General features: G+C 42.0%; 1 protein-coding gene across 2 annotated transcripts in view; it reads left to right on the top strand.

Annotated features, from left to right (window-relative positions):
* The window catches only part of LOC137372316 (sperm-associated antigen 16 protein), a 1,170,879-nt gene extending 1,146,927 nt beyond the window's left edge, over window positions 1-23,952 (top strand). For both annotated transcript variants that reach the window (XM_068036139.1, XM_068036138.1), the window contains one exon: window positions 23,590-23,952. In XM_068036139.1, coding sequence (XP_067892240.1) covers window positions 23,590-23,765 — 176 coding nt within the window. In that variant the 3' untranslated portion in view covers window positions 23,766-23,952. The remainder of the gene's footprint in view (window positions 1-23,589) is intronic.
* The last annotated feature ends 1,661 nt before the right edge of the window (window positions 23,953-25,613 follow it).

Raw genomic sequence — 25,613 nt, 5'->3', positions numbered from 1 at the left:
GCTGGTTTCTAAAAAATTCCCAATCCTCTGGCCTACCACTAGCTTTAGCAGCTTTGTATGCCTTTGTTTTTGATTTGGTACTCCCCTTAACTTCCTTTATTATCCACGGGTGGTTCATCATTTTCATCGAGTCCTTCCTTCTGACTGGAATAAATGTTTGCTGAGTGTTATGAAATATTTACTTAAAAGTCTGCCACTGCTCATCTACTGACTTCCCCTGTAGTCTATTTTCCCAGCCCGCTTTAGACAACCTCTTTCTTTATATTTCTGTAATTGCACTTGTTTAAGTTGAAGACACTGGTTTGAGACCCAAGTTGCTCGCTCTCAAACTGAATTTGAAATTCTACCATGTTATGATCACTTCCCCCTAGAGGATCCTTAACTACGAGATCTCTTATTAATCCTACCTCATTACACATTACCAAATCTAAAGTAACCTGTTCCTGGGTAGGTTCTGCAACATATTGTTCTAAGAAACAATCCCTGATGCACTCTACAAATTTGTCTTCCATGCTACCCTTGTCAATTTGATTTGTCCAGTCTATATGCAAATTAAAATCTCCCATGATAATTGCAGTGCCCTTCTTATGTGCCTCCATTATTTCCTGATTAATATCTTGTCCTGCAGAGAGGCTACTCTTCGGAGGCCTATAGACCACTCCCACCCGTGATTTCTTTCCCTTGCTATTCCTTATTTCCACCCAAACTGATTCTACATCACAATTTATTACACCTGTATTATTACTCATAATTGCACTGATCCCTTCCTTTAATAACAAAGCTACCCCACCTCCTTTTCCTTTCTGCCTACTCTTCCGGAACGTCGAATATCCTTGAACATTGAGTTTCCAGTCCTGGTCATCCCGCAACCACATCTCTGTGATAGCTATCAAATCACATTCATTTATTTCTATCTGTGCTGTCAGCTCATCTATCTTGTTACAAATGCTACATGCATTCAGATGAAGAGCCTTAAGCTTTGACTTTTTTAACATTTTTACCTACTCTGGTTCTAATTTCTGCTGTACTCTTATGCTTGTATTCTTTGTCTCTTCCTGTCACACTCTGATTAATGTATGCCCCTTCACTACTCTGCACCTCTGCTCTCTCGTTACTTTTTGACTTTTTAAACTTCCCTGTAATTGAACCCTCCTACCCACTATTTGTTGAGATGAGGCTGACAGTTTAGAGTCCTATCTAGGGTGACACCCAGTTAGTTTGTGTGAGGATCATAGTAAGTTGCCTTACACAGAAGGAAACGTTGAGTTTTTTCCACCTCCATAGCATTGCCCAACTCGCCCCTTGCCTCAGCTTATCTACTGCTGAAACCTTGATCCATACCTATGTTATCTCTTGACTAGTCCAATACCTCCTGGTCGGTCTCCTATCTACCACCTTACATAAATTTAAGTGCATCCAAATGCTGCCCATATCTCACATCAAGTCTCATTCACCCATAACCCCTTTCATTGCAAACCTAAATTGACACCCAGTCTGGCAACGTCTCAATTTTAAAATTCTCATAGCTGTTTTCAAATCCCTCCATGGCCTTGCCCCTCCCTATCTCTGTTGCCTTCTCCTGCCCTACAAGCCTTCAAGATCTCTATGTTTCTCCAATTCTGGCCTCTTGTGCATCCGCAATTTTAATTGCCCCACCATTGGTGACTATGCCTTCAGCTACCAAAGCCCTAAGCTCTGTGATTCCCTCCTTAAACCTCTCCAGTTTGCTACCTCTCTCTCCTCTTTTAAGACATTCCTTAAAACCTTCTTCTTTGTCAAGCTTTTGGTCATCTGTCCAAATATCTCCTTATGTGGCTTGGTATCAAAATTTGTTTTTGTAAAACTCCCATGAAACGCTTTGGGATGTTTCTTTACGGCCCTTTAATTTTTTTTCTTGTCGCTTGCATTGCTCATCACCTAGAAATCTTGGACACTCAGTTATATTGGATATTGATATCACTCATTGTTGACCCAGACAAAGATGGTGCAAGCCCTCGGAATGACACCTACATCATTGACATTGATCTGCATGTCTTGGTCGGGCCTGAATGCCAGGCTCCTGCCCACATTTGTTTCATTGGCAGAAGTACACATCAAGCAGAATTGATGGAGTTCCAGTCTAATGAGTCTCCATTCTTTTCTCTTTAACCTAACACCCAACAACCAGACAAGCACTGAAGATCTAAGGAGAAATAATAGGAATGTATAACAAAAGGGAACACGGTGTGCATATTTTGGACTCATCACCATAGGATGGATATAATGGCCCTGGAGAAAGTGAAATTCAGATATACTGGTCCAGGAAGGGTGGGGTCAGAATTCCAAAGACAAGCTAGCGCAACTAGGATTGTATAATTGTGAACTGAAAGGGCATTTATAGCTAGATAAGTACACAAGTGAGAAAGGAATAGAAGGATATGTTGATGGTGTTAGAAGATGTAGAGTGGTAGGAGGTTCATGTGGAGCGTACACATCGGCACACAGACCTGTTGGGCTGAATGGCCTGTTTCTGTGCTGTACTTACTATATAATTCTATATGTTTGATATGGATGTTCCAAATTATAAAAGAAATCAATAAGGTAAGCCAAGAGAGATTATTTGCTTTTGATAGGTAAATTGAAGAAATGAGGACATAAGTTCATCAGCGCCCAGTTTTAGGAGGTCCGGTGTCAACAGGAAAGTGGGCCTCAGGCCTCATCTAAATAATCTGATTGTTGCACTACCACAGGCATCTAGGCCAACTGGTGGAACAAATTTCAAGCTACCTAGCCCTCAGGTAAGTCCTGGAAGAGTTAGTATTGGGGAAAGAAGAAGAATGGGGAAGATCACAATGCAGCAGTGGGTCTCAGGAGGGCTCCCAGGTGCTTGGCTCCAAGGGAATGTTTCTTCAATATTTTTTAAAGTAACCTCTCATTGATGGCCACTGAACAATCCTGAGCTGGGCAGGCCCGATAGCTGTCTCAATCACGGCAGACCCAATTTCACTCATTTACGTATGTAAGTGGCCGAATGCCTGATTTTGAAAATTGGCCAGACCCAATTTTGCTGGGACATTTTTCAAGCAGCTTCAGGTGCAAAACATTGGTCCCCAGAATTGGACCTCATTGTGACAATTTTACCCCCATAAAATCGCCGCAACAATGCCCAATATCTCGGCCATGAAGGCATGATCTCAAGATAAGCACTTGATATCTAAACGGAGAAATAGAAGAAACTTTTCTCGCATAAGTTATTAAACTGTGGAGTACCTTGCCACATGTAAGATCAATGCTAAATTGATTACAGTATTGGAAAAGTTACTGGATAATTGCCTGAAGAAGAATATCAAAGGCCATAGGGAGAAAGCAGAAAAATTGGATTTTTGGAGTGAATACAGGAAAATAAGACTGCAAAATCAGCCCCTGAGAGGGGCATAGATTCATTACATGCAAGTAGGACTAAATGGCCTACAGTTTGTATGCTGTTAAGACGACTGATTGGATGAACCGTTTTGCCAGACAATTGAGAGCCACTGAAATCTGCATGTGAGTAATTAAAAAGTGAGTTATCACAAGATGTCAGCAATAACAATGGAGTGAAATCTGAAAGCTCCTTCATCCTCACTTGAAATCTATCAAAATGAACCCCTGAAAATTAACCAGCAGATAATCACTGCCAAGTGGATACATTTTGTTTGAATTACATCAAAAACAAATCAAAAATGTAAAGGCTGTCAGAGCAGTCACAACTGCAACAGGAATACAGTAGCAGCCTAAGTAGCAAATTATGATAAGCACAGGGAACGATAATGTTGATAAGTTTCAAACTACATACAATGATTTTTTTGGCCACAGATGTAATAAATAATATGCTGCAGACACTAAATTGGATTGTGACTGAAGAGGCGAAAGTACATGATAGTGCTGGCCACAATTTTAGAGAAAGTGTGTTACTGACGTCAACAGGGCTGTACACCAGCAAAGACTTAAGCTCAATAACTTCAATATCATATTTATCATAAGAATGTTGACTCATTGTCTAGTGTGAAGGATTATAACCATGTAAAGCTGTATATCACATCTGCAAGATTTCGGCCCAGAATTTGCTACAGCTGGGCACCTTGTGGCATGCATCATGAAGTTGTAATTTTTTTCCTCACCTGTCAGTTCCAATTATTTTTGGACCACAAATTGCTGGAAGTACAAATTGCATGAGGTCAACACAGCATCTTGGATGTAGGTAAATGACAGGACCAACAGTCTATCTCCTTAACCAATTAAATTTAAGCATAAAGAACGAATCAGAGGAATGACAAAGGAGATGGATTGAATTAAAGCCAGAGAGGGAAAGAAAGATTGGATTAAAAAGAAAGAAAAGTGGGATAGAAATGAAATGTGAGAAAAAATTTAAAATGTAAAAAACCTCCAAGAACAATTTACTACCTTCAGGAGTGAGACTCCACAGTTTCAGTTATGTCCTCTCTGGGCTGGAGAGATTGAGTGGCTTTGTAGGAACATAAATCACCCCATTAATAAGGGTTTTGTGTCATAAAATAGCAGCCCTCAATTTGTGAGGCAAGTTTAATTCTTATCTACGGCACAAATCCAGCAATTCCTTGAAATTCATGGGGAAGTTGACAATGAGCTGTCATTTTGGCAAGACTAATGATGGATTAAATCATCCAGCTATTTGTGGAGATTCTCATTTCAGGATGTATCTCTTCCTCAGCACAAATTACTTGTTACTTACGCACTAATAATGGAATGCACACTGAACTGGTGTTATTTTCCAGCCAGTTCTAGGCCAATTTCAAATTTGCTGAACTTCTACAAGAGAATAGAGATTAAACTGGATCATTGGATATTTGTTGCTAAGCAACTGTTGTTTATTCAATCCCTCCAATAATAGAGCATACAGAGTAATGGAAACTGTCAGGTAGCTTAGTGAGATACAGTATAAAGGAATAAAACAGAGAAAATGTTGGAAATACTCAACTGGGCAGGCGGCATCTGTGGAAAGAGAAATGGTAAAAATGAAAGGTCGTAAATCCTTTGTCAGAACTGGAAGAAATTAGAGAATTAACAGTTTTTTTAAGCAAGCACTGAAGCAAGGGGAGGAAAGAAGAAAAGGGAAGGTCTGTGAAAGGGTGGAAGGTGGGACTGCAATAAATAAGAAAACAAAAGATGGGTCTCGACCAGCTGTAAATGACAACTGCAGAACCATTCCCAAAAAATGGGAGCGGTGGTTATGATCTGAGAATGTTGAACTCAATATTGAGTCCAGAAGGTTGTAAAGGGCCTCACTGAAAGATAAGGTGCTGTCCCTTGAGTTTCCATTAAACTTCATTGAAACAGCATGTGAGACCAAGGACAAAGAGGTCAGAGTGGGAGTGGGACAGAGATTTAAAATGGCAAGCAACAGGAAGCTCAGGATCACGCTTGCAAACTGAACAGAGATGTTCAGTAAAATGATCACCCAATCTGTATTTGGTCTCCCCAGACCATCATTCGATCATAAACATTGCTCCCATTTTTTTTCAGACAGCAGGTGCTGGTAATTGTTCTGCTGTTACCATTTGCAACTTCTCTAGACCCATCTTTAATTGTTCCATGACCACCTTCCACTTTATTGCAGTCCTTCCCCTTTGTTCTTTCTTCCCCTCTCCTCCTTTCCCTGCCCCAGTACTTTCTTACAAACTGTTCATCCCTAATTTCTTCCAGTCCTGACAAAAAGTCATCAACCTGAAACTTTAACTGTTTCTCTCTCCATAAATGCTGCCTGACCTGTTGCGCACTTGCAGAAATTTGTGGGTTTTATTTCAGATTTTCCCCATCTGCAGTATTTTGCTTTTGTTGCAGTATGAAGGGAATTGCTCACCTTCCCTCGCAGGCTTTTCCATGGATCATTCTGAGCTATGACAGAATGTCAATAGCACCAAAATGCTTCAAGAAATGGGGTCATCTTCTCCCATATTCACATCTCCTCACTTGAAGGCATCCAGATTTGACCAGTTCAGTTTTTTTTTAATGCAGCAGTAACAAAATTGGATATTGGAGCAACTCCCAAACCAGACTCTGAGTTAAGCTACTCACCAATGTACTGGAATTCTTTGAGGTAATAGCCAAGTTAGCAGGCCAAGGTTATCAAGTGAATATAACTGGATTCTCAGAAGACCTTTTATAAAGCACAAGACTTCTAAAGGTTAAGGCTTGCGGAATTAATGTCACATTAGCAAACTGGTTTGAAACCTCATGTGGCAATAGGCAGAGAAGCAGAAGATGATAAATGGAAGAAACCTCTGGCATGGACAGTGACAGGTGAGTTTCTGCAGAGATCTACCCTAAGTCTCCTGTTGTTTACATTGTTCATGGATGATTAGAGTACTTCTGATATTATAAAGTCTACTGATGGTATCAAGCTACCTGACCAGATGACAAGTATAAAGAAAATGAGTAGTGTTCAAAAAGATTGGAGCAAACAGAGCTGAGGAAAGACAGATGGAGTTTAATGTGGATAAATGTAGTGTAATATACATTGGAACATAAAATATGAGCATATACATATGTAGAAGGGGTATCCATTTGTAAAGGATATGACTAGGATTATTTTTTCACCAAATTTTTCGAGTAAATTTAAACCACTTGTCAACAAAGATAATCAAATATGAGGATGTATGATAAGGAAATTTTACATGTGTTACACTGAATTTACAGCACAGAAACAGCCATTTGATCCAACTGGTCTGTGCCAGTGTTTATTCTCCATGATCTTCCTCCCATCCTACTTCATCTAATCCTATCAGCATAACCTTCTATTTCTTTCTCCCTCATGTACTTATCTAGCTTTCCCTTAAATGCATCAAAGATACTCGCCTCAACCACTGTATTTGATAGCATGTTCCACATTCTAACCCCTGTCTGGATAAAGAAGTTTCTCCTGAATTTCTTATTGATTCATTAGTGACTATCTTATGTTTATGGTCCCGAGTGGAAACATCTTCTTTACATCTACCCGATCAAACCTCTTCATAATTTTAAAGACCATTTTTTTATTCTTTCATGGGATGTGGGTGTCACTGGCAAGGCCAACATTTGTTGCCCATCCCTAATTGCCCATGAACTGAGCGGCTTACTAGGCCATTTCAGAGGGCAGTTAAAAGTCAACCACATTGCTGTGGGTCTGGAGTCACATGCAGGCCTGACCAAGTAAGGACAGCAGATTTCCTTCCCTAAAGGGCATTAGTGAACCAGATGGGCTTTAATGACAATTGATGATAGTTTCATGATACTATTACTGAGATTAGCTTTTTCTTTAATTTCAGATTTTTTTTAATTAATTAATTGAATTTAAATTCCACCAGCTGCCATGGTCATCTGTCAGCCTGTTCAATTTTATTAATTTTAGACATTTTATTCCAAGTCAGCAAATGTTATTCTAACCTCGTTTATGCTGCTAATGATGACACAATTGGAATAATGTGCAGGTAACTATTCCCCAGAAGACCAATTGGAAAGGGGTTCAAAAATGGATTCCATCTCATTTCTACAACGGAGTCATTTTCCAATGAGGGGGTAGAGGGAGAGGGCAAATCCTCTGCCCACCCTCCCCTGCATGTCTGGGGAATTCCTGGTCTATTCCTGATGCACCTACTGCGCGCCCTGAGTATGAAAATTATCACATTGGTTTGAGCATTTAAAATAGCAAACATCGACTTGCTGTCCCATTCCTGCTGAAAACCCATTAATTGCCATTTTATCTTGGAATTTGACTCTTCTACCAAATGCACCCACCAAAAAAAGCAGGTCCCTCATTACTAAATGCAAATTGGGGTCCTATGATATCACTAAGACGCCAATGCGATTTTAACTGGTGGGTCAGAAGTCCATCCAACACCAAACCCGCTGAGTAAAACTTTATGGGATTAGTTTCACAAGTTGATGGGCCTGACTTGAAACTGGATTTAAAGGGACAGCAAACTGCAGGCAGTCAGACCATAGCACTCCATTTGGACTCTGTCTTATGGAAAAGTTGCAAGGAAATTCTTTAAACAAATGAGTATACGTGGGCTATGAATTCTATCCACTTGCTCATTCTTTTCCAGTCGAGAGAAGCAGGGTCTCCTGTTTCCTGACAGGGTGCGTGTAGTCTGTGTGCTATACTACTCTCTAAGCACTCACAACCTATCATGGGTGTATTTCTATTTCAATACTGTCCATGGAAGAACAGGAGTGAGAACAGCAGCGGCCTCAACAACCAGGTAAATCAGCAGCTGGACCTGTTCGAGCACTGCTGGTGTGAGGGGCTGCTTGTAGAAGACCTTACACAGCCCATGTGTGTATAGGCCAAGAGTTATTTCCTGGTGCACTACATCAGCAGGCTGCCATTGATCTATGCAGCCTGCTGCATCAGGACCTGCTACTGGCTAGACCAGGTGACCAATGGTTGTCAAAGTCACCAGCGCGTTTAACCTTTTCACCTTAGGCTTCTTCTGGGCTGCTCCAGGGCACATCTCTTGAGTCTGCAGTGCATGACTGAATCAGGCAGATCACCAATGCCCTCCATGCCAGGGCTGACAGCAAGGAAGTTGAGATGAAGGTGAGTATACTCAGGCAGTTGAAAGTGCTGCCAAACAGTTGAAATTGATCCTCAAAGTAGCAATCTCAGGCTGTCAGAACTAATCCTGCAAGCACAAGCATGGGAGCAGCTTATGCAGCAGTCGCTTGCACCCACGGTGGGGAGCAGCAGGAGCAGCAACAGCACCAGCAGCAGCAACAACAGCACCAGCAGCAACAGCCTCACGTGACTCCACATGAGAGTGGGGATGGACAGAGAGTTGCGAGGAGGCGATATCTCCAGCACAGGGTATACAGACAGAGGGTGAGCTTCAAATTCCACCATCTGCCATGGTGGGATTCGAAGCCATGTCTGCACAGCATTAGCCTGAGGCTCTGGGTTACCAGTTACTAGCCTAGTGACATTACCACTATGCCACCACCTCACCTCCCATTATTCAATGTTCCAGTTATGTACACTTGGTGGGCTTGTTTAAATCTGTACAGTATTATTCAAAAAAATGTTAGGATTTTGTTTAGATCAGTTGAGGATCTGAGGTCTTAACACATTTTCTATCAAAATAGAAAACTTTGAAGACAAATACTTTTTCGCTCATAAAAGAACAACTGATAACCATCAAAGACAGCAGAACATGCATAATCCACCCTACTATAAAAATGTTGCAATTTTTATAAAGGTAAAACAGATCAATGGTACAGCAGGTACAAATGACAAACCATTTTACATTTGACACAGGTACCAGCTTCAGCAGGGAGATTAAATAGCAACAAAAACTGGAATGCACATTTGGTATATTGCCAGTGCTAAGAATTTGTGAGGATTAGTTGCCTTGCTAACATGTCTGATGTACAGTGTCACACACAGTCGGCCAGTAGTGCCAAACGGTCTTCTTCATCTATGTTTTTCAGTTTTTAAAAAAAATCTGCATAGTTTTGGGACACACACACTGTAGGGTAGATTTTGACTCTGTATGATAGTATAGAACAGGTGACAGCAAACTGCCTGTTTACAGCTCTCCCTATAACAACAAAAAAAAGAATGACTTGCATTTATGCAGTGCCTTTCACAACCACAGGGCAATCCAAAGTGCTTTACAGGCAATGAAGTACTTTTGAAGCGTAGTCACTGTTGTAATGTAGGATATGTTGCAGCCAATTTGCACACAGCAAATTCCCACAAATAGCAATGTGATAATGAGCAGATAATCTGTTTTTTTGTGATGGTGATTGAGGGATAAATATTGGCCAGGACAGCAGGGATAACTCCCCTGCTCTTCTTCAGAATAATGCAATGGGATCTTGTACAGTCACCCAAACAGGCAGATGCGGCCTTAGACAGCACCTCTGACAGTCCAACATTCCCTCAGTACTGCAGTGGAGTGTCAGCATAGATTTTTGTGCTCAAACCCTGGGTTGGGATTTAAATGCAGAATCTTGTAACTCAGAGACAAGAGTGCTCCCAACTGAGCCACAGCTGACACTCTCTGGAAGGAAAAGAAAATTATTTGCTATCACCTGTTTTACATTATCACATCAAGTCAAAATCTACTTCAGTGAAACTGTCAGAATATTTTACTTTGGATCCTTTACAGTTAACAGAAATACAAACACTTCCATCCATTTACATAGAATTAGTTCGTGTCTGTCTTCACGGAGGAAAATACTAAAAACTTCCCAGAAATAATGGAGAATCAAGGGACTCGTGTAAACAAAGAACTGCAAGATATTAATATTAGTAAATAAAATAGCACTAGAGAAATTAATGGGGCTTAAAGTAGATAAATCCCCTGGACACGATGATCTATATCCCAGAGTTTTGAAAGAGGTGGCTGTAGAGATAGTAGATGCATTGGTGGTCACCTTCCAATATTCTGTAGACTCGGGAATGGTTCCTGCAGATTGGAAGGTAGCAAATGTAACCCCACTATTTAAGAAGGGAGGGAGAGAGAAAATGGAGAACTACAGACCTGTTAATTTAATATCAATCATAGGGAAAATGCTTGAATCTGTAATAAAGGATGTGATAACAGGACACTTAGAAAATAATGGTAGGATTGGGCAGAGTCAGCATGGATTTATGAAAGGGAAATCATGTTTAACAAACCTCGTTAGGGTTTTGTGAGGTTGTAACTAGCAGAATAGGTAAGGGGGAACTAGTGGATGTGGTATATTTAGATCTTCAGAAAGCTTTTGAGAAGGTCCCACATAAGAGGTTAGTAAACAAAATTAGAGCACATGGGATTTGGAGGAATATACCGGCATGGGTTTAAAACTGGTTCATGGACAGAAAACAGAGAGTAGGAATAAATTGGTAATTTTCAGATTGGCAGGCTGTGACTAGTGGGGTACCGCAAGGATCAGTGCTTGGGCCCCAGCCAGTCACAACCTATATCAATGATTTGGATGTGGGGATTAAATGTAACATTTCCAAGTTTGCAGATGACACAAAACTAGGTGAAAGTGTGAGTTGTGAGGAGGATGTAAAGACACTCCAAGGAGATTTGGAGAGGCTAAGTGAGTGGGTAGAAATTTGGTAGATGGAATACCATGTGGAGAAATATGAGGTTATCCACTTTGGTAGGAAAATCAGAAATACAGAGTATTTCTTGAATGGTGAGAAACTGGGAAGTGCTAAACTTAACAGGGACTTGGGTGTCCTTGTTCATGAGTCACTGAAAGCTAACATGCAAGTACAGCAAGCAATTAAGAAGGCAAATGGTATGTTGGCCTTTATTGCAAGAAGATTCGAGTATAGGAGTAAAGATGTCTTACTGCAATTATATAGAGCCTTGGTGAGACCACACCTGGAATATTGCATTCAGTTTTGGTCTCCTTACCTAAGGAAAGATATACTTGCCGTAGAGGGTGTTCAACAAAGGTTCACCAAACTAAGTCCTGGGATGGAGGGATTGTCCTCTCTGGAAAGATTAAATAGACTGGGCCTTTATTCTCTGGAGTTTAGAAGAATGAGAGGTGGTCTCATTCAAACATACAAAATTCTTACAGGGCTCGACAGAGTAGATGCAGGAAGGATGTTTCCCCTGACTGGGGAGTCTAGAACCAGGGAACACAGTCTCAGAATAAGGGGCAGTCCATTTAGGACTGAGATGAGGAGGATTTTCTTCACTCAGAGGGTGGTGAATCTTTGGAATTCTCTGCCCCAGAGAGCTGTGGAGGCTCAGTCATTGAGTATGTTCAAGACAGAGATCGATAGATTTCTACAAATTAAGAGCATCAAGGGATACAGGGATAGTGCAGGAAAATGGTGCTGAAGTAGAAGATCAGCCATGATCTCATTGAATGGCGGAGCAGACTCAAAGGGCTGAATGGCCTACTCCTGCTCCTATTTCTTATGTTCTTAGGTTCTGATGTACATAGAATTTACAGCACAGAAGCAGGCCATTCAACCCAAAGGTCTATGGTGTTTATGCTCCACAGGAGCCTCTTCCCAATAAAATTACTTCATCTCATCTTATCAACATATTATTCTATTCCTTTCTCCCTCATAGAATCATAGAATAATACAGCACAGAAGGAGGCAATTAGGCCCATCGAGTCTGCACCAGTTCTTTTAAAGAGCAGTCCAGTTAGTCCCACTCTCCCTCTCTTACCCCATATTTCTGCAATACTTTTTCCTTCAATTATTTATCCAATTCCCTTTTGAAGTTACTGTTGAATCTGTTTCCAGCACCCTATCCGGCAGCACATTACAAATTCTAACCAGCCATTACATAAAAAAAGTTTTCCTCATGTCACTTCTAGTTCTTTTGCCAATCACCTTAAATTTGTTTATTGATCCTTCAGCTACTGGAAACAGTTTCTCTTTATTTACTCTATCTAAACCGTTCATGATTTTAAAAGCCTTTATCAAATCTCCTCTTAGCTTTCTCTGCACTGAGGGGAACAACTCCAGCTGCTCCAGTCTATCCACATAACTGTAATCACTAGTAAATCTCTGCTGTACCTTCTCCAAAGCCTTTACATCCTTCCTAAAATGTCGTGCCCAGAATTGAAAACAATATTCCAGCTGGGGTCAAGCTAGTGTATTAAATAGATTTAGCATAACTTTCTGGCTTTTGTACTCTATGCCCCCAAGCCAAGGATCCCATTTGCTTTATTAACTCAAAGGCAAATTCCTGTGGATGCTGGAAATCTAAAATAAAAACAGAAAATACTGGAAATACTCAGCGTGTCTGGCAGCATCTGTGGAGAGACAAACAGAGTTAATGTTTCAGGTCTCTGACCTTTCATCAGAACTCAGTCTATTCAATATTGGGGTAGGTAAGATCTCCCATTATTTACTCTACAGTTCATGCACTTCTCAGTAATTTTCTTGCAAATCTGCTCCTCAATCTCCGTCCCATTATTTGGTGACCTATAAAATACACCAAGTAGCATTATAGTTCACGAACATATCTAATTTCCCCTTAAATGCATCTGTGCTAATCACCTCAACCATTTCATGTGGTAGCAAGTTCTACATCCCTAGAACTCTCTGGCTAAACAAGCTTTCCTAAACTCTTTATTGGATTTATGAATGATTATCTTAAATTCATGGCCCTGGTTTTGGGCTCTCCCAGAAGTGGAAACATCTTCTCTACATCTACCTTGTCGAAACCCATCATAATGAGACTTTAAATCTAGGCCCTGTCTGCCCACTCAGGTTGACGTAAAAGATCCCATGGCATTATTTTGAAGACAACCAGGGGGATCGCCCCAACATTTATCCCTCAACCAACATTGCTGGAAACAGATTGTCTGCTATCTGTTGTTACCGGATTAAGTGCTATTTTTAGGAGCTTGCTGAGTGCATATTGGCTTCTGCATGTCCTACATTACAACAGTGAATGCACTTCAAAAGTATTTTGTTGGCTGCAAAGTGCTTTGGGCTGTCCTGAAGTTATAAAAGGTGCTATATAAATCCAAGTCTTACTTTTTCTTTTTTCTATCAGATCACTTCACAGTCTCCTCTTTTCTGGAGTAAAGAGCCTCAGCCTGTTCAGAATTTGTCCAAATGGATTTGAGGAAAGGGCTGTCTCAAACCCTAAACAAAAGATTATACTAATTGTAATAATACTTACCCTGAGATGATAAAAGATATAAAAACAAGAAATGCTGGAACCACTCAGCAGGTCTGGCAGCATCTGTGGAAAGAGAAGCAGAGTTAACGTTTCGGGTCAGTGACCCTTCTTCAGATTATGATATTATTATTATGATAAAAGATATGTTTGCATTATGTTAGCTGAACACGAGGTATCGTCACCCTGTGTATTAAGAGATGGCTTGGGAACCATGGTAATTATTCTAATGCATCTACAATGAGCTCAAATCTACTGGAATGGGAGATCCTAATCATAGCATTATAAAATTACAAGTACAAGAGAAATTGCAAATAAAAACAGAGCATTTTGGAAATACACAGCAGCTATACCAGCATGTGAAAAGAGAAGGTGCAATTTAATGATTCCAGAGAATGCCCTTCTTCAAAACTGCTTTCTTAATGTAATGTGTTATTTTATTTACTATTTTTGTTTTGTCGATCAAACATTTAGCGTTTTGTTTAATTTCTGACTGTTCGGAGTGTCGGAGGTTCAGTGTATTTGCAATAAACGGTATCTCAACAAGCAGTAGGTATATGTAAAGTATGCAAGTATTTTTAGGTAAAATTGTGTTTCAATAGGCTTTAATAAAGATATAAACACTCTCTCATATTTGAGAAAGGTAGTTTTAACCAATTCATAATTTTGTATGCTTTAGTTTTTAGGGCTTTGGTTATCTTTGTGGTTGGTACATACCTTATTTACAGACAGGAATGACATTATTGGTCTTCTCTATTATTGTCTTGTCATTTGAGTTCTAAATGCCACTTTTAAGCTCCAGTATTGTGATATTTGCATTCCTCGTTTGTTAATAAACCTGATAGCAAAACTGTTTATTGAAAATAACTTCTCCCAATATACAGTATATAGCAAATGGTTTTGTGTGGAAATCCATCCCATTTCCTCATGTAAGATTGGATCGCAGGGGTCACAGATTACTCAAAAGAGTCGAGGAGTTACAAATCGTTTATTGAGAAGCAGCAGTTCAAATTCAGAATAAGCAAACATACAACTTATAACAGGTGAGGACAGTTTACTGATCCTGGATCAGACAGACAATGGACAGGTGAGGTGAAGTGGTTTGATCTCTCAAGCTCTTCTCCTTCAGTGGGCGGCACAGTGGCGCAGTGGTTAGCACCGCAGCCTCACAGCTCCAGCGACCCGGGTTCAATTCTGGGTACTGCCTGTGTGGAGTTTGCAAGTTCTCCCTGTGTCTGCGTGGGTTTCCTCCGGGTGCTCCGGTTTCCTGCCACAAGCCAAAGACTTGCAGGTTGATAGGTAAACTGGCCATTATAAATTGCCCCTAGTATAGGTAGGTGGTAGGGAAATATAGGGACAGGTGGGGATGTGGTAGGAATATGGAATTAGTGTAGGATTAGTATAAATGGGTGGTTGATGGTCGGCACAGACTCGGTGGGCCGAAGGGCCTGTTTCAGTGCTGTATCTCTAAACTAAAAAAAAAGTTCTCTCTCAAGCTGGCTGGAGGTGGTAAGCTGAAGCTATCATGGATCCACCTCAAAGGAGCCTTTCCCTCTTTCCCTATCCGTTGTAATCGTTCCTCCTCGACCCGTTTATATACATTATTTCTAGGGGCTGATGGATACCTTATGCCAATCACTCATTCAATTACATCTTCCCATTCAGTTGTCCAATTACCGGGGAACAGATACCCAAGTTGAATCGCTCCTAGGCAATGAGGCCAACCACTTGCCCATTTTTGCATGGACATCTTGCTACCTTCTCCCAGACTGTTTGTTTTATATATGTAGACATGAGGTTCCATCTTATCAGGCCCTGAAATGCCTACACAAAGGCTTAGAATTATGTCCTTGGAAGAGATTACAGGCCTTGTGAAAGATCCTTACTATGCTGTTCTGTGTCTGTGTCAGCTCTGGCAGGCCTGCTGAATTAGAGAGAACACAGAGAGAGAGAGAGAGAGAAAAGAGAGAGAGAGAGAGAGAGAGAGAGAGAGACCTAATGGTGTAGTATTCAATTAATTTCTTAAGATTTAATAAGGTCATTAGCCTGCCATTTCTTACATCCAGATGACTTTCTCATTCCTGCTCCCATGCCTAATCAAGGGTATTTGTCCTAAACACACTGGGAGTGGGTCCAAACCATGACAGATTAACACAGTTCAACTGGCAACTTTTCCAAGAACAATTCAATTTCTTACCATTTTCAGATATAAAAAGGAAGAACTTGCATCAATCTAGCACCTTTCACAAGCTCAGAACATCCCAAAGTGCTTCAGAGAAAATGAAGTACTTTTGAAGTGTATTGTAGGAAACTGAAGAACTGTTGTAATGTAGGAAACTGAAGAAATATCTTGGAAGAGTTGAAGAATTGAACAGATGCCTGCTGTACTCAATGGTTTCCACAATGAAGAGGCTGAGCATGGTGTCAGAATGATGGATCAAATACTTATTCCAAACACCTTTGGCTAAGTATGTTCCCAAAGAGGCTGATAAGGAACATCAACTTTAAAGAATAAAAAGGCAGGGGCATTCTCCCGACAGAAGTAATGCAGTTGGTAGATTCTAGACAGATCACTTTATTATCTTTTAGGACCTAAGCTGTCAGTAATTTATCCTTTGACAAGTGCCAATTATGTTTGCAGTTGCCCCATGTAATCTAGCTTATTGCTTTAAAAAATCAATCATCTTTAAAGTTTGAACTATAAAATTCTGTCACACACTAATGATTTAATTTAAGTACCTGGACTATAACAGCTGGGACCATGTGTCTGCGTCTATAGTTACCGATCGACAGCAATCAATTCTGAATCAGATACATTAGTGAAATGGGTCACCAAACACACATAATTCTTCAGGAAGTAAGAATGAAAGGAGTTGCATTTATATAGTGCCCTCCCTATGTCTGTCATAGCCAAAGAATTATTTTGAAATGTGGTCACTGTTGTAATGTGATGAAACACAGCAGCCTAATTCGCTCATAGCAAGATTCCACAAATGGCAATGAGCTAAATGACCAGATAATCTATGTTTAGTGATGTTGATTGAGGGCAAACGTTAGCCAACACACTGAGAGAACTTCTCTGCTCTTCTTCAAAATATTACCAGCGGATCTTTTACATCCACTGAGAGGGCAGTCAGGCCTTGGTTTAACCTCTCATGCGAAAGACAGCACCTCTGAAATGTAGTACTCCCTCAGCAATGCACTGAAACATCAGCTTGGATTATGTGGTGCTGGCTTGATCTAACAATCCTCTGGCTCACAGGCAAAAGTGCTACCACAGAAACAAGTTGACTTCTACAAAAGTATTTTTTAAGATGGAAGAGAGGGCTTGTTCGTGCTAATTATGCAAAGGCAACCCCTGCCTTAAGGTGTGGGAGAGGGCAGGGGGCTGAATTTCCAGTTAGCTCCATCAGAAGTTATAAATCAAGTAGAGTTTTTTTGTTGTATATTTTAAAACATTTTTGGCATTTTCAAATTCAGGCCATTTTGTTTTGAAATAAGAACGGAAACTGTACTTTAACATTGAAATGTTTAGTTGCACTCTCCTTTGCCAAGAGAGTGGGAGAGGGTGAGTCTTTTTAATCCTGTGTGGTAGCTTTTAAGATCAAGTGTAATGTTTCAATCTATTATCTGAATGCAATTTTACAGCCCTGGTAGGATCCCTTTTCGCTTAAGATTGATTCCTCTTCCGCAGTATTAAGTTGACCTTCCTGTGCTTTGACTGCGTATAATGAAACTATATTATTGACCCACACTGGGGAAGCATGTGGGCAGATTCACTGCCTTGCAGTATAGCACAGTGGATCTTGTATCTATTCCTTTTAACAAATGTTCTTAGTTGCCGCACATTCAATCCTTGCATACACATATGAACCCTAGGTTTGCTTCTAGGGGACATTTGTTTGGTGCTAATGGGTGTTTATGTTTTGGGGATAGTGGAGCAGTGTCCATTTCCCAGACTGTTGATATCAGGAAGAAGGAGCACCTGGAAACTCGAGGTGAAGCCTTCAGTAGAGCTCAGTCTTCACCAGGATCTATAATAAATACTTGCACCTGCTGCATTGGACATCCTCATCTATCCAGTAGCTGGTGCTGTGTCAGGCTTTGTTCTGGCTGAAGAAGCTAGCTAGTTATTAAAGGCTGGTAACAGTGTGAATTTATCACACTTAACTGCAGACAGTGAAATACACCTCTGCAAAGGCACTGGAATATTCATGCAATTACTGAATACATTTTTTTCGATCTAAACTATGTACATTCATGAATACGTCTGTTGATTAGGGGAGGGGATTGATTATCATTTATGTGTTATACCCCACACACCCCTTCCATTATTTATGTCAGGTGCAACCAAAATCGCAGTATTGAGAGCAGTTTTGTTTCCCTTGAGCAGCAGAACAATTCCCTGATCACATTTACATAGAGAAGGTCAGTCAGGGCTCACAATCTTTCTCTCAGTCTCAACTGTCTTTGAGAAAGGGTTTGATATTTTAAATCTGCTTTCCAGATTATTATTCGCATTGATTTATTGGTGTTATTACAATACAGATCTATTCTACCAAAAATATACGAGGCGTGTTACTGCTTGAATTAGATTGGATTATAAGTTGCAATACCTACAGCCTTATTTATATATGTGGACCCCCATCTTATGCCTTGAAATAAATTTAGCAACTTTTCATTGAGTGTAGCGCATCATAATAACATTTAGTTCATAAGCAGAGGGACTGAATTCTGGTGAGGCACTTTCACTCACCACGAAAGGAAGCCCAAGCAATATTAAAAAAGATTTCAACAATTATTGTCAGCTACGATCGTTGGGAGAACTAGCAGTAGGTGGGGCTTTACTAAATGGTGGAAAGTTGGTGGATTTACAGACACCATGCAATGTGTGTCCCACAAGATGGTGATATGTTACCTCCATTGCTTGTTCTCAGCAATGCAAAAGACAAGTTCACTGGAACCTAAAAAAAGCAACAAAATAAATAAGAGAAAGACATGTTGCTGAATTGGGGACAACACTGGGGACAGTTAACTCTGCTTTGCATTCTTCCTTAACAGGAATGGCGTTAACTGTCTGAACCTTCTTGTATTAGACTGTGGAGTGCAGTAGCTGCCCATATTTCCTTCCACATGGCTGCAACAGTGTAAATAAAGGGCCATGCACCTCTGGCCTACTTGATTGGTGCTAGTTCCATATCACAGGGGACAGTGGTTCTATGCCAGAAGCAATCTCTGAGGCCCAAATACTCAACCTGGCTCTGTCAAGACAAAAAGTGAGAGCAGGACTTCTTCCTCCAGCCTGACTCCACAGGAAAAAAAATCACTGCAACAATAAATAATCAAGGTTTGGTATCAAATTGGCCCCATTGAACTCCGATTCTGCAGGGAAAGCTTTCAGGCTTTAGCCCATCCCATTGGCATAGGAACAGGAGGAGGCCATTCACCCCCTCCAGCCTGTTCAACCATTCAGTCAGATCATTGCTGATCTGTAACTTAACTCTATTTATCTGCCTTGGTTTCATATCCCACAGTACCCTTGCTAACAAAAATCTATCTATCTCAGTTTTGAATATTTTAATTGATCTCCCAGCCTCAACAGCTTTGTGGGAGAGTTCCAGATTTCCACTTTTATGTAAAGAAGTACTTCCTGACTTCACTTTTAAATGGCCGACATCTAATTTTAAGGTTAAGGGCTCCCCTACCAGAGGAAATAGTTTCTCTCTATCTGCCCTATAAACTCCTTTAATCATCTTAAACACTTCAATTAGATTACACCATTAATCTTCTATACTCAAGGGAATACAGACTAGTTCAATGAAACCTCTCCTCACAATTTAACCTTTTTAGACTGACCTAGGATGTAAGCTCCAAGGATTCAGAGAAATCGTGGAGTTATAGATTCATAAAATCATACAACACAGAAGCAGGCTATTTATTCTATCTTGCCTCTTCTGGCTCTTTGAATGAGCTATCCAATCAGTCTAACTCCCCTGCTCTTCCCCATTGCCCTGAAATGTTTCCCCCTCAAGTATTTCTCTGATGCCTTTTTGAAAGTTCCTATTGAATCTGCTTCCACCACCCTTTCAGGCTATGCATTCCAGATCATAACATCTCACTGTGTAAAACAATTTCTCCTCACCTAATGTCTAGTTCCTGTGCCATCTGTGTTTAAATCTGTGCCCTCTGGTTTCCGACCCTTCTGTGTTCCTTTAAATATCATATTGTTATCCTTTTCATCCATTCCGCAATTCAACCTGATCGATAAGTAGGAACCTTTCTTCTTCTTCCTCTTCTCTTCTTTGGCCTCCTTGTCTCGAGAGACAATGGGTAAGTGCCTGGAGGTGGTCAGTGGTTTGTGAAGCAGTGCCTGGAGTGGCTATAAAGGCCAATTCTAGAGTGACAGACTCTTCCACAGGTGCTGCAGATAAAACTGGTTGTTGGGGCTGTTACACATTTGACTCTCTCCTTGCGCTTCTGTCTTTTTTCCTGCCAACTGCTAAGTCTCTTCGACTCGCCACACTTTAGCCCCGCCTTTATGGCTGCCCGCCAGCTCTGGCGATCACTGGCAACTGACTCCCATGACATGTGACCAATGTCACAGGACTTCATGTTGCGTTTGCAGACGTCTTTAAAGCGGAGACATGGACGGCCAGTGGGTCTGATACCAGTGACGAGCTCGCTGTACAATGTGTCCTTGGGGATCCTGCCATCTTCCATGCGGCTCACATGGCCAAGCCATCTCAAGCGCCGCTGGCTCAGTAGGGTGTATATGCTGGGGATGTTGGCCGCCTTGAGGACTTCTGTGTTGGAGATACGATCCTGCCACCTGATGCCAAGGATTCTCCGGAGGGAGCGAAGATGGAATGAATTGAGAAATCGCTCTTGGCTGACATACGTTGTCCAGGCCTCGCTGCCATAGAGCAAGGTACTGAGGACACAGGCTTGATACACTCGGACTTTTGTGTTCCGTGTCAGTTCGCCATTTTCCCACACTCTCTTGGCCAGTCTGGACATAGCAGTGGAAGCCTTTCCCATGCGCTTGTTGATTTCTGCATTGAGAGACAGGTTACTGGTGATAGTTGAGCCTAGGTAGGTGAACTCTTGAACTACTTCCAGAGCGTGGTCGCCGATATTGATGAATGGAGCATTTCTGACTTCCTGTCCCATGATGTTCGTTTTCTTGAGGCTGATGGTTAGGCCAAATTCGTTGCAGGCAGCCGCAATCCTGTCGATGAGTCTCTGCAGACACTCTTCAGTGTAAGATGTTAATGCAGCATCGTCAGCAAAGAGGAGTTCCTTGATGAGGACTTTCCGTACTTTGGTCTTCGCTCTTAGACGGGCAAGGTTGAACAACTTGCCATCTGATCTTGTGTGGAGGAAAATTACTTCTTCTGAAGACTTGAACACATGTGAGAGCAGCAGTGAGAAGAAGATCCCGAACAGTGTAGGTGCGAGAACGCAGCCCCGCTTCACGCCACTCAGGATAGGAAAGGGGTCTGATGAGGTGCCTCTATGCTGAATTGTGCCTTTCATATTGTCATGGAATGAGGTGATGATACTTAGTAACTTTGGTGGACATCCAATCTTGTCTAGTAGTCTGAAGAGACCACGTCTGCTGACGAGGTCAAAGGCTTTGGTGAGATCAATGAAAGCAACGTAGAGGGGCATATGTTGTTCGCGGCATTTCTCCAGTAGCTGACGAAGGGAGAACAGCATGTCAATGGTGGATCTCTCTGCTCGAAAGCCACACTGTGCCTCAGGGTAGACACGCTCTGCCAGCTTCTGGAGCCTGTTTAAAGCGACTTGAGTGAAGACTTTCCCCACTATGCTGAGCAGGGAGTTTCCACGGTAGTTGTTGCAGTCACCGCGGTCACCCTTGTTCTTACAGAGGGTGATGATATTGGCATCGCGCATGTCCTGTTGCACTGCTCCCTCGTCCCAGCACAGGCAAAGCAGTTCGTAGAGTGCTGAAAGTATAGCAGGCTTGGCATCTTGATTATTTCAGGGGTAATGCCATCCTTCCCAAGGACATTTCTGCTGGCTAGAAAATCAATGGCATCACTGAGTTCCGATTTTGTTGGCTGTATATCCAGCTCATCTGTGACTGGCAGAGACTGGGCTGCATTGAGGGTGGTCTCAGTGACAACATTTTCCCTGGACTACAGTCCCAGGTAGTGCTCCACCCAGCGGTCCATTTGCTTGTGTTGGTCAGTGATTTTGTCCCCTGATTTAGATTTGAGGGGGGGCGATCTTCCTGATGGTTGGCCCAAAAGCTCTCTTAATGCCATCATACATTCCTCGGATGTTTCTGGTTTTGGAGGCCAGCTGAATATGACTGCATAGGTGTTGCCAGTAGTCATTTGCACAGTGCCTGGCTGTTCTTTGTGCAGCGCTTCTGGCTGCTTTAAGTGCTATGGATGTTAACTCGCTGGGGGCTTTCTTGTAGTTCAACAGTGCAATGTGCTTAGCGGCTATGACAGGCTTCCAGCTCTTCAAAGTGAGATTGAAACCAGTCTGCATTCTGCTTCACACGTTTGCCATAGGTGATCATTGCTGAGTCATAGATGGCACCTCTGATGTGGGCCCACTTGGTCTCTGCATCCCCTGTAGGAGTGTTTTGAAGGGCTTTTTCAAGTGAATTTAGAAACGTATGTAACAGCTGTGGATAAGAAATTCTGCTAGTGTTGATGCGCGGGCGGCCCTTCTGCTTGGAGTGATGCAGCTTCTTTGGTTTGAGTCTAACCTTGCTGCACACCAGGGAGTGGTCAGTGTTGCAGTCCACACTGTGGAAGCTGCGTGTGATTTGAACGCTGTTTAAAGAGGCTCACCTTGTGACGATGAGATCCAGTTGGTGCCAACGATGTGATCTTGGGTGCCTCCAAGAAATCTGGTGACAGGGTTTAATATGAAAGAACAAGTTGGTGATGCCGAGGTTATGATAGGTACACAACTCAAGCAGTCTCTGTCCATTCTCATTCATCCTTCCAATGCCATAGCACCCAAGGTAGGAGGGCCATGAGTCATGGTCGGCCCCAACCCTGGCATTAAAGTCCCCCAGCAGGAACAGATGTTCGGTATTGGGGATGCTACAATGATATTATGGAGTTATGGAGTAGGAACCTTTAGAGCCCATGTAAGTTGGAAGGAGCTGGATTAGTTGGGGAAAAAACAGATAAAATAGGCTCTGCTTCTTATTCTGCTATCTGGCCACAGGTATGTATTACTGTTCAAGTTACAAAAACTGAAAGGGTGGTGGAAGCAAATTCAATCCTTATGATTTTGTTTTTGAATACCTCTGTTAAATTTCCTCTGAAACTTCCCTGCCCGCAGGAGAACAACCCCAGCTTCTCCAGTCTCTCCATGTAACTGAAGTCCCACATCCCTGGTACCATTCTAGTAAGGCTGCTCTATACCTTCTCTAAGGCCTTGACATGCATTTCTAAAGGACAGACACAGTTCACAAGCAGACACATTGCAGAAAGAACTACGTTTTTTTTTTCTTACTGCACATTATTCTTGTGGTCTCAACACCAAAGCATAATTTCCACCTTATGATGCAGCATTTGCTGTCCAAACACAGCAAGTTCATTAATTCAGGCCCCCTGTTGAGTTTGATCATACTAGCAATAAGAAATTGAAACAGAAACATTCGAGTTGCTGATGCGATCGCCACAGCAGGGCACTCTCGACACCGTGTGACCTTTTAATGGGTACATATTATTACAAATGATTTAATGAGCTATTTTGCGAGAAACTGCACATTGCTGAGGGGGAGCAAGCAGGTATCTTCAATTATTTCAAAAGCCAGTGTTGAACTGGTTGGTGGTCTCCAGGTAGAGATGGAGTACATCTCAATAATAGCACTGTTCTGTTGCCGTGATATCCACTAAAAATGATGCTACTTTTATTTAGCTAATGGTTTTACATTTTTCATGTTTGTCTTGTTGCTTCCCAGGTCACCTCGTGGTCATGGCCAGCAACGATGGAACCGTGAAGATATTGGATCTACCCTCGGGCCAGCTGCACAGCCTAGCGGGACACGAAGATGCCGTGCAATGTGTGCTGTTTGACCACATGGGTGAATGTGTGGTGTCAGGAGGCTCCGACGGTACTGTACGCCTCTGGACATGAAGCAATACCCACAACAACCTAACATAAATTCTACATTTCCTCTCAGGATTTAAGAATTGCCTTTGACTCTTACTGTCATGAATCGGATTTATTTCTGTGGTAAAATTGAATATAGTGGCGGGTTCTTCTAAACTCTGTATTTGCTGTGTGCATTAATCAACCTTGTACGTCTTCTGTTACTAAATAAACGGTGTTTAAAATAGACAAGGTGTGTATTTGGAAGAAATAATATTTGTACCTGAAAGTATTGTTGGCGTTCCTTTAAATATCAATATTGTCATCCATTCCGCAATTCAACCTGATTGGCAAGCAGGAACCTTTAGAGCCCGTGTAAGTTGGAAGGAGTTGGATTAAATAGGGCAAAAACAGATAAAATAGGTTCTGCCTCTGATTCTGCTATCTGGCCGCAGGTATGTATTACTGCCCAAGTTACACGACCCGAAAGGGTGGTGGAAGCAGATTCATTAGTAACTTTCAGAAGGAAATTTGATAACTAATTGAAGGGAGGTGGGAATTGCAGGGCCAAGGAGAAAGAGCAGGGGAATGGGACTAACTGGATCGCTCATTCAAAAAGAACGATGGGCCGAATGGCCTCCTACTGTACTGCAAGATTCTAAGATACATTCAGGGAATAGGATTTGTTTCGGGTCAATGAACAGTCCACACTGCAATTAAGTGTTGATATTCTGTGTGTGTGTGTGTGTCTGTTACACTACTGTATTTGAAATGGCGCTGACCTGTACGCATTTTGCATGAGGCATGGGTGGGTGGAATATCCACTCAGTCCCTTTTTGATCGAGATATACAATTGCTTGCTTGACAATGACGCCTAATGACCACGCAGACGTACTGCATGCCTGGAAACTTCCCAGCCAATGTACCTTTTAGAGGACTCTTAAGCCAAGCAAGCAACATGACCTCGAGTAGACTGGATAAATCAAAGCTACCGCCAGCAAAGCAAGTACAGCCCGAGCCAAACGAGGGGGATGGTCGCTCAGAGCAGGAATACCACAGCGGGGGGAGGAGAATGAGCCTAATGTAGATGTGCTGCAGTGACAAAAGCCGAACAGTTTTAACCATTTCTGAGACCTGAGGACATGCTTCAATTCTTGGAGATAGCAGATTGGCACTGCCTCTCTGAGTGACCAGTTTTGGGGTAATGCCCCGGTATACTTTATAGAACACTCGTTTGTTTCCACTGTGCGCTTTGCATAAAAAATATAGACAGCGGTGCATGAGGGCGCGTACTGAGAGCAGCACACAGTTGGAGTACAGGATGGGCTTTGAGCGCTCTCCTTGGTGCTGAAAATGTATTTCCTCCGTTCTGTATTGTTAAAGGTGATGATCATCAGGCCTCAACAGTTCGAGCTGGTACAACTAGAAGGAATCGGGAGCGTGGTGCTAACATGCAGGAGCTGTTAGAGTCTCAGGTGGGATCCCGCACTGTCTTGTACACACTTACAGCAGCCAGTCTTCACAAGGCGTCTTCTCCGGCTTGGCCCGACACCCAGCGTCGCTTTGTACCGAATCTTTAAAACGGCAACTTTTTATTATTACCGCCGTTGAAGAACGAAGGTGAGGGATGTTTGGGTGATTTAAGGACCATGTGTGTGTTCGGGAGCCACTGTTTAGCGACGCTTTTGCCTTCATTGAAGATGCGCTCTGCGTAAACAAGTGTGAATTGACCACAAATCATCTGCAAGAGACCATCGCGCTCATAGTTGATTCGGACGAGGTACCGTCTATTTTTCTACGCATTGTCATTGTGTTGCACTGTGAGGTCTAATCCTGCCCTGGGATGCGTGGTTTCATGAACTAATCAACCCGATGCTATTTATCCGCACGAAG

Source organism: Heterodontus francisci, chromosome 7, assembly GCF_036365525.1.
Source record: "Heterodontus francisci isolate sHetFra1 chromosome 7, sHetFra1.hap1, whole genome shotgun sequence".
NCBI classification, from domain to species: Eukaryota; Metazoa; Chordata; class Chondrichthyes; order Heterodontiformes; family Heterodontidae; genus Heterodontus; species Heterodontus francisci.
This window is presented reverse-complemented; position numbering and strand designations above follow the sequence as displayed.